This window comes from Aotus nancymaae, unplaced genomic scaffold (genome assembly GCF_030222135.1).
Source record: "Aotus nancymaae isolate 86718 unplaced genomic scaffold, 86718_ANA_hifiasm-v0.15.2.pri h1tg000099l, whole genome shotgun sequence".
NCBI classification, from domain to species: domain Eukaryota; kingdom Metazoa; phylum Chordata; class Mammalia; order Primates; family Aotidae; genus Aotus; species Aotus nancymaae.
The window spans coordinates 8,205,113-8,217,784 of NW_026988514.1; the positions used below are offsets into that span (position 1 = coordinate 8,205,113).

Here is a 12,672-nt window from a genome sequence, read left to right on the forward strand (position 1 = left end):
CACAATTGAAGCATGCCTGCCCTGCTCCAGCCTGGTTAGCCCGGGGCACCGGGCCTGCCTGATGTCTAGCACCTGCTGTCCCGTGTTCTCTGTGCCTCTCAGCAGCCCAGGCTCAGGGTTCCTCTGTCCCCAGTGCCCTGGCACAGGGACTGGCTGAGCAAGGACAAGACTGGTGAGTGAAGCAGCCAAGAGCTTGTGTCATGGCAGAATAGGCAGTCTGTTGTTTGCCTCATCCCCTGTTCTTTTATTTTATTATAAAATAAGAAGATAGGATGTTACTCACCCGAGGAGCCCTGAGGTAGACACCAGGATGCCATTTCACAGATACAGAACCTGCAGCCAAGGCTGGCAGGACGTGTGGAGCTGGGCCAGCCACTCAGGCAGCCTGGCCTCCTTCTTACCCACGCACTGTGAAAGCGTGTCCTCCTGTCTCAGCCTCTGGCTACCATGTGGCACTGAGACAGGACTCCCGGTCTCCATCGGACCTGGTGTGCTAGTGAGGCTGGCACCGGCATGGTCCTGGGCTCCAGGCAGGCTGTGCCCCTGGCTTCTGCCCCAGCTACCTCTGCTATGGCCCTGGGCACTGAGCCTGCTCTCTCCTCTTCCTGTACCCCAGGCCTCATCTCTGGGCTCCCCCAACCACTGACAACTGTTAGAGGCCCCAGCCCTGCTGGCCAGATGCCGTAGGCCACTCAGGCCAGCAGGGGCCTCCTGTCATTGGAGTTGTTTAGAGCTTTGGACCCTGGCCCTCAGTTGCACCTGGCGCTTTCCTCTGCAACCCTGTCCTGGCTTGATCGGCCCCCTGCTCTCACCTCTGACAGCAAACTCTGCTTCTAACACCTCAGGAGCCTACAGCAGGGCCACGCCTGTGAGGGCCCAAGGGTGCGTGTGCTACCTCCCAGGCATCTGTGCAGAGCAGCTTCCCTCCTCCTGGCAATTTGAGCTAATCCTGGAGGACCCCACCAGAGCAGCCTGGCACGGAGCCTATTCCCTCAGCCTCCCCATCTTCTCTGTGGGGCATGCTTACCCACAGCTTGTCCCTGCTTCACGGATGCCTCTAAGGCTTCCAGCTTCTGACAACGGCCTGTCATGTCCCAGGCCCAGGGCACGAGACTTACAGTTTCCTCTCATTCTTCCCACCTCTTCACTCCATTTTGCTTCACCCTCTCCATGAAGGCGCTGCTGCTCTACCCTGTCATCTCAGGACCACCCCGTTCTGACTGCCTGCCACCAAGGCTCATTCATTCATCTACACGTCCGTTTACTCAACCGACTCTCGTGGGGCACCTTCTGGGAGCTGGCATGGTGAATGCAGCACTGTGGGTGGGTGACCCACCTCTGCCAGCCACACTTGCCCTCACTCCGTCCAGTAACCAGCGTCTACCCCACAGCTAGGAGCAGCAGCCCCTCCACCTCTCAACCTCATCCCTATGCTCTTGCCCATTCTTCTTCCCACCCCCAGCCCGACTCACCCTGCACCTTTGCCAATGCAGCCTGGTCTTCCTGCAGCCCGTCCCTCTGTCTCTGCAGGTTCCAGGCCTGGCTCCAGGGCCACCTCCCTCAGCCAATGCCAGAGGGGTTCTATATTGACATCCTAGCCCCTAGTACTTCCGAACGTGACTATACTTGGAGAGAGTTGAACTGGGGTCATATGGGTGGGCCCTAATCCCATATGACGTGCACAGAGGACAGAGGAGATGAGGACACAAGGAGAAGGTGGTCATCTGCAAACCAAGAGAAACACCTCAAAAGAAACCAACCCTGTGGCACCTTGATCGTGGACTTCCAGCCTCCAGAACGGTGAATAAATGAATTTCTGTTTAATACTGTTATGGCAGCCCCAGCCAACTGATATAGCACAGTCCCCTCTGCCTTCCCTAGGAACTGAGATGTCCATTTTAGCCCTTTCACCTCAAGTCACATTTGCTTGCACAGACACCACATTGCCAGGACCCCAGCAGTAAGACCCAACACTGTCTCCTCATTTTCTCCGTGATTTGAGGCGAACAAGAGGCAAAAACACGTAAATGAAGGAATTGAAGACAGCTTTTTGGCCAGCAGACCTTGTCAGCCCTGGATAATGCTGTGATGTATTTTGAAAAATGCCAGCAGGCTCAGCCTTGATATTTATGACCCTGCCTCTTGGCCTTCCTGGGGAGTGTTGCTCTCTGCTCTTAAATTTATGGTCCTTCAGTGCAGTCCCAGACCAGCCAGGGGATTGCAAATGGGCTGTCTGCTAATAGCATGTGCAGACAGTGCAGGAGGTGGTGTGATCCTTGGCCCTGGGGTCAGACACAAGCGCTTCTCATCCCGGGGAAGGGTGCTCCAGACCTGAGAGGGGTCTCCTCCATCTTCTCCTTTGCAAAGCCTCAGAGTTTATAGAGGAATCAGGGTATCCTAACCATCCTTCACCATTTTTGATATGGCTGCATATCAGTTCTACTTTCTTAATATTTTTATCTTTTAATAAATATGTTGCCCCCTGAAGGCCAGGTGGCCCATGGGGCATAAGACACAAACTGCATGTTTCTGCTTTCCCTAGGCCTGGGCTAAATTAGGTGAGGACCCCCTTCAGGGCCTTTGTAGGGTTTGGAGACATGGGGAAGATCAGGATCCCCACCTGGCCCCAGAAGGGAGATCTCTGAAAGAGAGTTGAAGCTAACAAGCTTAGCCTCCCCAAGTCTCTATGTGTCCACTTGAGCTTGACTTTATTAGAGAGGCAAGTGGATTTCCATTTGAGGAGCTCTGCAAACTTTGGGGTAAGGAGGAGACATTAGAGTGAGGGTGATACCTCTGATGTCCAACAATCAATCCCAGAATGACCCAGGCACAAGAAGGTACTGGAATTCCTCAGTGGGGCATGAGTTAATGACCCCACCTGCCATATGTTTTCAGGTGGAAGACAAGTCACACAGCAGTGTAGATTTCTCCAGGAAGAACTGCAGCTCAAAAGCAGAGTGTGGACTGGGGCCCTTGGAAGAGACTGCTGAGCCAGGAGCTGGCTGGAACCCCTGTTGCAGGCTGTGGAGATGGGGCAGGCATGCCCAGGGGGGTGTATCACTCCAGGCCAACCTGCCTGAGCCTGCCGTGGGCAGCACCCACAGCCATGTCCTGCAGCTCAGCCACAGAGGCTGGACCTTCTTCCCAGTGGCCCCTCACTCCCCAGGCCCCTACACTCTGGGCAAGACGGGGAAGAGCCAGTGTCTAAGATGGAAGGTGGGGAGGGGCTGGGTGAGGCTGTGCAGGTGGATGTGCTTCCCTGTAGACTTCCTGCCTTTCCCAGGACAGAAACACAAATACGGAGACAGGCAGCATTTAAGTGAGATAGAGTGGCGATTTAAAACTCAAGAGCCCTTCTGCATTTAGAATATAATTGCTTTAATAAAATAAAGACAATACAATAATTTCCAGCAAGCAACTCCACCATTTTTTTCAGTGCAATAGCCCTTAGTAAGGTGAGTCATGTGTAACTTCATGTGCAGCTGGGCATCACCAAGTCAGTTTCCAGAGTGTTGCTCAGCCCTCTGAGTGTGTGCACTCATACTTTTCATAGAAGTCCCATGGGCCATGGAGAGGGTTGAGGTGCAGAGCTATGATTACCGGAGGCTGGTCCTTGAGAGCTGTGGGGAGGGAGGCCCTGGGGGTTTCCTTTGTAGGCAGATCTCAGGCCCCAGTCACCTCTGCCACCCTCAGCCTGGCACTACTGTGCCAGAGCCTCTGCCTCTCTCTTCCTACCCATCTGCAGACCAGCAGAATATTCTCCCTTTCTCATCGCCGACCAGGAGTTTGGTCTGATTTCTTGGGACGAGAAAGAAAAGACAAGGACATTAGAGGCCAGCCTGTCAGTACCACTTGTCCCAGTCCGCACACAGGACATTGCAACTCTGGGGCTCAGTCCGGGACCCAGTGGAGCTGGCCCCGGCCTCATCTCCCCTGAGGCAGGGGAGGCAGTGGGAGGAATGGAAGTTTCCACTTTGGGGTGGGGGAATGAGTTTGAGCTGTGAGGGTGGTGGCTCCCACAGCACCGTGGGGAAGCTCAGGTCCCAGAGCGCAGGACAAGGCCCTGCCTCTCTCCAGCACCTCCAGGTGAGCCTCCTGTCCCTCCAGAGATATAGCCAGGACCAGGGCAGAACAAATGGCAAGTTCTCCAGCAAAAAAGTGTGGCTCTGGCCTGACCTTCCCTACCACCATGCCCATCTCACCCCATTCCACCCCACCCAGCATCTAAAACACTGTGTAGGACGCGGGAACAGCCCACGCCACGCCGGTGAGGGAGGAACGAGAGCCAGCTCTGCAAGGTCAGCGGCCCTGTGGCTGCACCTCCTGGTGTGTACAAGGAGGTTAATGGCAGTAACCACCTCCATGGGTTACTGTGAGTCAAATAACGGGTACAGAATGTCGAGACTGACGCTTGGCAATGCTACAGCGGCTAAGAGCCCTCATAAGGCACTTTCTGTTAATGAAGGGTAATCATCACACCACATGTTACAGCTGGCAGTGGAACTCAGGGGAAAAGGCTCTCTTTAGGATTAAATTACAAAACAATATACTTATACCTCTTGGATTTCTTTATGAATGGATGGACATTCAAGAGCAAGAGATCAAGGGCATGTGTGAGTTAAAAACAAAACAAATAATACAAAACCCCAAAACATTTCCTGGGGCTCTACACGGCCACGTGGGCTGCATCCTGTGCTTGGTGGGGACCTGTCCTGGAGGGAGGTGGCCTCCTTGGCCAGGTGGCCTGGACTCAGAGCCACTGGGACTTTCCTAGAGGTGGCCGCAGTGCCCTCTGCTGGAGACCCAGAGAAACAAGGCCGCGCTTACCTGGACACAGCCAGAGCCGTCACCGCGGGGCTGGTCTTGCTGGGCTTCCCTGTCAAAGCAAGGCTGACATCCAGCTCTCGACTCAGGGCCAGGTTCTTCTCCCACTTGTGGCCTGTGAGGAGCATGTGAGAGAAGAGTTAGAACACCAGATCGGCTTCGCACACAGCGTGCATCTGCACACAGGGCCGCAAACATATACACACATATTTATATTTGTGGTCAGCAACTTGTTAAATTGAGGGGGGAAATATATTTAATCTTGGCCTGTGCTGTTGCAAAAAGGGCCGTCCCAATTTAATTTGCAGGCGGTGATAGTTACATGTGCTGACGTGCCGCGGTATCCATTGTGTACCAAATTGGATTTGTGTATTATTGCTTTCTAAATTGCATGCCTAGTTCAGCAAAATTGTTCATCAGTGTTTACTGGCTTTATGCTTAATAAGATGCCCCACAATACCTTGCTGCCAGGATGTAATGCAGCCCATAATTGCCTAGTAAAAATAAATTACATAAAGTCGGCATTATCAACTTATCTTAATCCTCTCACGCCACAACCAATAATTAAATGCTGAGAATGTTTTTTCAAAAAATATAACTCAATGATTGTTACTTCACTCATTTTAATGACTGCATTTGGGAACAGACAGTGATTCCTTCAACGTGAAGGGTGAAATGGAGAGACGCCAGCTGGGTACGTCCCTGTGAGGCTACTTCCTTGGACTCAGGGCAGGAGAGATGGTACAGCTCCCGCTGTCCTGAGGTGATCACGCATGTGTGCAGACAGGCCATGCACCAGGAAATGCTTGAGGGGTCCAGGTGGGAGAAACTGCCTCAAAACACACCAGGCATTTGTACACTTGTGTATCAGTCTAAACAACAAGCTTCTCCCGAGCACTTTTTCTGTGCCTGATTAAGTCCAAATCTTTGAGGCAATGCCTGAAATAAATTGTGCTCACCTGGGTTGGGCCTTGCTGCAAATGGCAAATAAATGAATTCCAAGCAGAATTAGATTACATCTGCCCACAAACGTAGTATCCTTAATATCTTCAAAGATCTCCTTTCTTGCCCCTTAAGACATTTGAGGGATGCAGTAATATACACGCCAAGAGGACACATGTGCAAATATCCACGTGTCATGCCCAATACAGGTCCCTTTCGGACAAAACAGTTTTGAGCAATATAAGAACAACATGCTTTTTTATTAAAGACCTCCAGCAGTTTGGGCTTGTAAATCTGCTCATATTTTAGATTTGTTAACTCTAAACTGCAGCCCAACATGATAATTTGAATATGTCTGTGTCATCCTGTCATTTCATGTTCATCTTCCCTTGAACTATAATCACAGTCTTGGCACTCAATCCAATGGGGTGGCAGTGACTCTGGGTCAGAACAGACACAGAGGAAGGATGTCGATCTGGGGCTCCCTGTCAGTCTAAGACCCCTTATGTGAGTTTCCTAAGGCCATCAGCTGCTGTGTCTACAGAGAAAAATATCTCAAAAGTCTGCAAAAATGACAATAATGACCTGCATTTGGTGTAGATTCTTGTCTGTGGCTACTATTGTTCTGTCCTCAGTACTCTACTAGTTAGGATGTACGGGAAGTACCTCCATTTGACAGAAGACCAGAGAAGCTGCTGTGACAGAGTTGGGTCTAGAACCTTGTTTCCTGCTTTTTACCCTGCTTGTCATTCACTAGATCCCATGACCAATGAGTGCAACCTCACCACAACCACTGATGCTGGATAGGAACCTGTGAATCCACAGGCACTGTCAGAACCAACTGAAGGGCTCTGAGGTGACTTTCATTCATCTGTCCATCCATCCATCCATCATCCATCTATCCATCCATTCATCCATCCGTCCATCCATCCATCTACCCACCCACCCATCCATCCAGCCTTCTTTCTCAGACATCCATTTATCAGCCAGGGGCTTAGCTAATAATGCCTTTAGCTTACTGGGCCCCAATAGCTTCAAAAGTGGGCATTTGAGTCCCAAATGAAAATGATGTGCAGTCTCATGCAGGTATACCAGAAAATTGCTTCATAAGCAAGCTGGGGAATAAAAGCCTTTTCAATTGGGAGCAGATATGGGAGGGAGTCTAGCCTCTGCTTTCCAAAGATGTGCTGGGTTCCTTAGAATGCACACACTTCTCTCCTTTCACAATGAGCTAGGCTGACTGCTGTGGTAGTCTCTAAGAACCCTAGAGAAACAGGAACTGTAAACTGATGCAGTTCCTTGATCTTTGTGATGTTACTGCCCTGGCTCAGCTCAGATTGTCGACAAGGGTCCCTGGGTATTGTTATCTTGAAGGAAGGGACCTCTAATATACAGCCTAGGACACAGTAGGGGCTGAGCAAATGTTTGTGTGTGCTTGCATGAAAAAGAATCCACAAATGGGTGACTAAATGAATCAAAGAGGTGTGGACTGTATTTTAGAAGGAACTAATTGCAAATGTCTACTCTTTTCAGAAGGCAGCCCTCAGAAATCTGGGACATTCTTTCCTGTGGATGATCACAGGTTCTGGGATGTAGAGCAAACAGGGAGCTACCGGAAGCGCTCAGGATGATAGGATTCTCACTTCATGAAAACATGTTAGATTGTGGGTTCCAGTAAAGATGCTCCCATTCTGGCCATAATCTTTTCTGAAGACTGAGCCGAGAGAGGAGTTTGGCTTTACTGGAGGAGGTGATGATGGGGGTAGGGACTGGACAGCTGTGGTGATGTGATGCAGTGACAGCTTTGATGGGGAGGTTTGCACCTGTGTTCATTATGGAGGAGTTGGTGGTGGTGGTTACATGGCAGTGTCTATGGTTGAGGCAGTTGTGGCTGTGATGGCAGCAGATGTGAGGATAGTCTGCTTCCTGAGTGACTTCGAGCAACTTACTGAACCTTTCTGTGCCTCCATAGGCTCTGCAGGCCTGGGAGGAGCTGCAGCCCTTGGGCTGAGGTGGAGAGAGGGGAGGTGAGGAGGGCAGGGTAAAACCAGGGCAGCCACATCCCCAGCAGGGCCAGTACCTCTTGGACTTGAAGGCTGTGTCAAGGGCTCCTCTCTTGTTGGCCGTCCAGGAACAGACATCTTCACATCCTCAGTCCTCCAAACCTGTCCCAAAAGAGCAAATGTCATGGCCTGGGGAAATGATCCTGTCTGCAAGCTCAGAGTGGTCTAGTCCATTTCCCCACACCTAAGGGCCCTTAGGGAAGGGATGAAGACATGGCCCCCCTTTCACTTCTGATGTCAGTGTATTATCAGGTAAAAGGTTGTTTAGCCTTCAGCTTTCTCATGCAGAGGTTTGGCCAATCACAGTTGCAGCTTGAGTGAGTTTACCCCACCCATGTCCCTAAGTGCCTCTCATCTCCCCACAGCCCTTCGCTTGCAGGGATTTGACTCTGCAACCAGTTTATTCCCATTTTACTCAGCCGATGCCCTCCTGCCCATAATGCCACCACCTCTAGAGTCCTCCCTCACCCCTGGGTGGCTGGGAACCCCCATCTTGTGTCTGGCCCTTGGTCCTAAGCTTGCTTGTGAGAGCCCTGAGGCTGACTCACTCAAAATGACTTCTCGCACACTGGGTCTGGACTTTATGTCACCCAAGGGCAAGGATCAGCCTCCTCTCAAATGCTTTTGTGAGCTCATCCCAGGCCCAGCACAGCACTGGGCCAGTACAAGAGCTCAGTGACCACAATGAATGGATGAGTGCTGGGTGCACAGAAGACCCCCAGTCATGCTTTGGGCAGGCCCAGGAGAGAAATACACCTGCAGCTCGGCCACCCCAAGGTCCTTCGGCTGGCCTGCTGGTGTGGATCACATCCCACCTAGCCCAGGCAAGCCCAGGATGGCCTGCTTTCTGCAGAGGCCATAGATGAGGCCCTGTGAGGGGACTGCCTGGGTACCTCCTCAGCTTGCGTGGATGGATGCTTGATGGATGGATGGATGGATGGATGGATGCTTGATGGATGGATGCTTGATGGATGGATGGATGGATGGATGGATGGATACATGGATGGATAGATGGATGGATGAGTGAATGGGTGGATAGAGAAATGGATGGGCAGATGGATGGGTAGATAAGTGGAGAGATAAATGGGTAGGTGGGTAGATACATTAGTGGATGGGTGGGTAAGTTTGGGTTGAGCGGATGACACAAATTATCTACTTTTAGCATTGAGATATTATCTTTTGCATTTAACCTTTCAGCATTTATATGTTGTAACAGTGTGTGTCTCTGTGTGTGTGTGTAATACTATATATATATATATATATATATATATATATATATATATATATAATTTTATTTATTTACTTTTTTCCTGGGAAGAGCCTTGCCTTTCCCTTTATTTGCTGTAGATACCTGTTCTGAAATGGTCTCAAATGCAACCTACAGGGTTGGCCCCCTGGAGGAAGTGAGAAGAATGGAGATGAACACATTTCTTGTGCCATGTCCTCATTCTGCCCAAGACACACCTACCCGGACCATGCCGTCTTGACTCCCGGTGATGATGATCTGACTTGTGTCCCATGCTGGGCCCTCCATCAGGCAGCAGCAGGTTATGGCTCCTTCTGGGCCCCAGGCTGTGGTGATGCTGGCCAGGGGCTGTCCGTTGACATTCCACAGGGACAAGTGTGCTCCCGCACAGGATACAATGGTGCCCTGTGCAGTGAGAGCTGCCATCATTCTAAGCTGGAGTCACTTGCCCATCAGCCACGTGCTCAGCTACCCAGTTGGTACACCCAAGTGCCCTCAATCTGCCATGCTCTGAAGTCCCCCAAGGTTTCCTAAGGCACCTCTTCTTTTCTAGCTGACTCACAGATCTGGTATGTTTTCACACAGTTGTAAATTCTTGTTTTTTTTCATACTGCAGTCTTGTGCTTGGATACTTCTTTCCTGGTGGAAGGCACCTGGCTCACCCTCCAGGCTCCTCCCACATCCCACTCCCCAGCCACACCGTGGCTGCCACAGAAGATCCAGCCTGAAGGGAAGCCCTGGCTTTGGACATAGCTTACACCTGGTTGGCCAGCCCTGCCCATGAAGTTTTGGATGCCACCTGGTGGAGGGCAGGGTACAGAGGGTCCAATGACTGCATGGAGCTCATAAACTCTGCCAGTGTCCCTGGAGAGAAATTTCCCCATTGTATCTCCTGATATGCTCACATTTAAGTGAGCATCCTCAAGTCCTGTCTATTCTGTAGTGGCCATTGTCACTGAGGCCCTGGGGCCATCCCTTTGAGCCTTGCCTTAATCACAGAAGGGATGTAGGGAACTCAGTAACTCCCACATCCCCCTGGGCTGGGATCCATTGTAGAATTTCCTGATGGTCTGTCTGAGGCCAGAGACGATGTCTGATACCTCTCTGCCCCACACCCAGCAAGCATGGACTGAAATCAATTGGCTGCAGGACAACTTGTCCTGGTTCCAGGTTTTTCTGGGGTCTAGGGACACAATTCCTAATGGGTTTTACACCTTCTTCTAAACATCAACCATCCATCCATTCACCCACCATCAGTCCATCATCCATTTCATCCATCTTTCCATCCACTACTCATCCCTTTATCTGTCCATCTAGCCATCTATCCATCCATCCATCCATCCATCCATCCATCCATCCATCCATCCATCCATCCATCCCTCCATTCATCTATCCATCCAACCACTCATCTATCCACCCATCTGTCTATCTGTCCATCCATCTACCCATCCATCCACTCATCCATCCACTGATCCATCCATCCATCCATCCATCCACACTTATCTACTCACCTAACATTGAATCCAGTTTTGAATTCAAACCTACCTGGAGCACTACTTTCAGCAAAAATTCGGAACCAGGAAGCTCCTGTATCACCCCCCACTCCTCTTTAGAGCCCTCCACTCACTTTATTCATGCCCTGGGCCCCTTAGGTTTTCTGTGAGCAGATGCAGAAACCTCTGTATCCTCAGTGAACCCCATATCCCATGACAGGGCTTCAGTCTGGAAGAAATTTCATGCTGATAAATCGATCTCCCTCGTCTTTGTTAGCCAATGTATGGAAGGACAGGCAGAGACGCTTGCACTGCCGTGAAGACAAAAATCCTGCCAAGTCAACACCGATTTGCAGGTAAGGAGCTAAATGAGTCAGCCACATCCAGCAGAACCTTCACTAAAAGCCAGTCTTTCTGTTGCAGCCCCCTGGTGCCTGCAGCAAAGCAGACACCTCCCACTGCCCCCACCACCAGAAGGAGGAAAGTAAAGAAGCAGAAATCAAAGCTAGACCCGGCGCTGCATGTGAGATCTACAGTGACTGTTCCATACCCTTGGGGCTTTCCCAGCATTCTGGGGTGGCCAGAGTCTCTGGGCTTTCTCCTGGGTGTTGTCCCCCATGCTACTGTGAAGGTGAAGATATGGACAATGAGAAATGGGAGTCTCACCGAGACATCACTGATTGTGATGGCCGAGATGCCCTCCCGATGCGCAGGCAGGCGGGTCACGTGGGTGAGGTGGTCCAGGTCCCACAGGATGCAGGTGCAGTCCTGGGAGCCGCTCACCAGGAGACTGAAGGCGACCGATGCTGCCAGGCATGTGACAGCCTGTGTGTGTCCATACAAGGCCTAGGAGCAGAGACCCACAGGTTAGGAGAGGGGCCCTCAATCCAGCTACTTGGAGGGATTCTTCACTCTCCCTTTTATAGCTGGGCCCTGGATGAGGAAACAGAGATTCTGAGTGAGTCATTGATTCCCAAGTCTGTTGTTTGTGTGGCTGAGAGGGTGTGCATGTGTGTGTCCATGACTAGCGTCTTCATTTCATTCATCTCCAGAGGTGGAGGCTCTGCTGGGGAGAATCAACCATTCTTTTACTTATAACCCAACCAGAGACTAGCCGCACCTGGAGGCTTTGTGCTACCCTATATCTGTCTTGAATCTGGGAGCAGTTCATGTCATGATTTTTTAATCGTTTGTTTTTGAGATGGAGTTTTGCTGTGTCACTCAGGCTGGAGTGCAGTGGCACAATCTCAGCTCACTGCAACCTCTGCCTCCCGGGTACAAGTGATTATTTTGCCTCAGCCTCCAAAGTAACTGGGATTACAGGGCACCTGATATGATGCCTGGGTGATGTTTTGTATTTTTAGCAGAGATGGGAGTTTCACCAAGTTAGCCAGGCTGGTCTTGAGCTCCTGACCTCAAGCAATCCACCTGCCTTGGCCTCCCAAAGTGCTGGGATTACAGGTGTGAGCCACTGCACCTGGCCAGTTCATGTCACTGTTGACACACAAAGCACTGTTGGTAAACTGTGGTGCCCACACCAGCAGGCTCAGTAGCAGCAGGTAGCCTGTTAGAATTCAAATTCTTGGGTTCTACCCTGTCTTCTGAACCAGAAACGCTGGGGGTGGGACCCCAAAGCCTGAATTTTCACAAGCCCTCAGAGGATTCTCACATGTGCTCAACTTTGAGAGCCATCTCAGTAACGGAACTTTAGAGGCATGTGCACTCTTGAACTAAACTGGGAAGAAGAAAACGGGAGGTCACATAGTCATCAAAAAGATGGATCTTTTCAAGTCTGATGGGTCTGGATTCATAGTCACTGGGAGCCTTAGACCTCCTTGGTCTTGGCCCCCAGGTTTGGCTTGTGTGGGGCCTGGCCTGACTCACGGATGGCTGTGTGTTCAGATCTGGCTGAAGGCCTTGTTCTCTTTGGACACTTTCCCAAGGGACTGAAGTGACCCACCATGCATGCTGGTATCCCCTGGCCAACTGCTGCAGGCAATGGTGTGGAATCGATCACCAGTACCGCAGAGGCTACAGGTCCCAGAGGCCCTGATCTGAGGTACTCTGTGCTCACATGTGCCTACCATCTGCTGAACTCAGCTGG

General features: G+C 51.1%; 1 protein-coding gene across 4 annotated transcripts in view; it reads right to left on the reverse strand.

Annotated features, from left to right (window-relative positions):
- Nucleotides 1-3,451: 3,451 nt before the first annotated feature.
- The window catches only part of WDFY4 (WDFY family member 4), a 297,793-nt gene continuing 288,572 nt past the window's right edge, over nucleotides 3,452-12,672 (reverse strand). For 3 of the 4 annotated variants that reach the window (XM_021672243.2, XM_021672242.2, XM_021672241.2), the window contains 5 exons: nucleotides 11,235-11,414; nucleotides 9,298-9,480; nucleotides 7,847-7,931; nucleotides 4,828-4,939; nucleotides 3,452-3,798 (listed from right to left, as the gene is read on the reverse strand). In XM_021672243.2, coding sequence (XP_021527918.2) covers nucleotides 3,732-3,798; nucleotides 4,828-4,939; nucleotides 7,847-7,931; nucleotides 9,298-9,480; nucleotides 11,235-11,414 — 627 coding nt within the window. In that variant the 3' untranslated portion in view covers nucleotides 3,452-3,731. Of the gene's footprint in view, nucleotides 3,799-4,827; nucleotides 4,940-7,846; nucleotides 7,932-9,297; nucleotides 10,900-11,234; nucleotides 11,415-12,672 lie in introns of those variants that run through there. The other variant, XM_021672244.2, reaches the window with a different exon arrangement.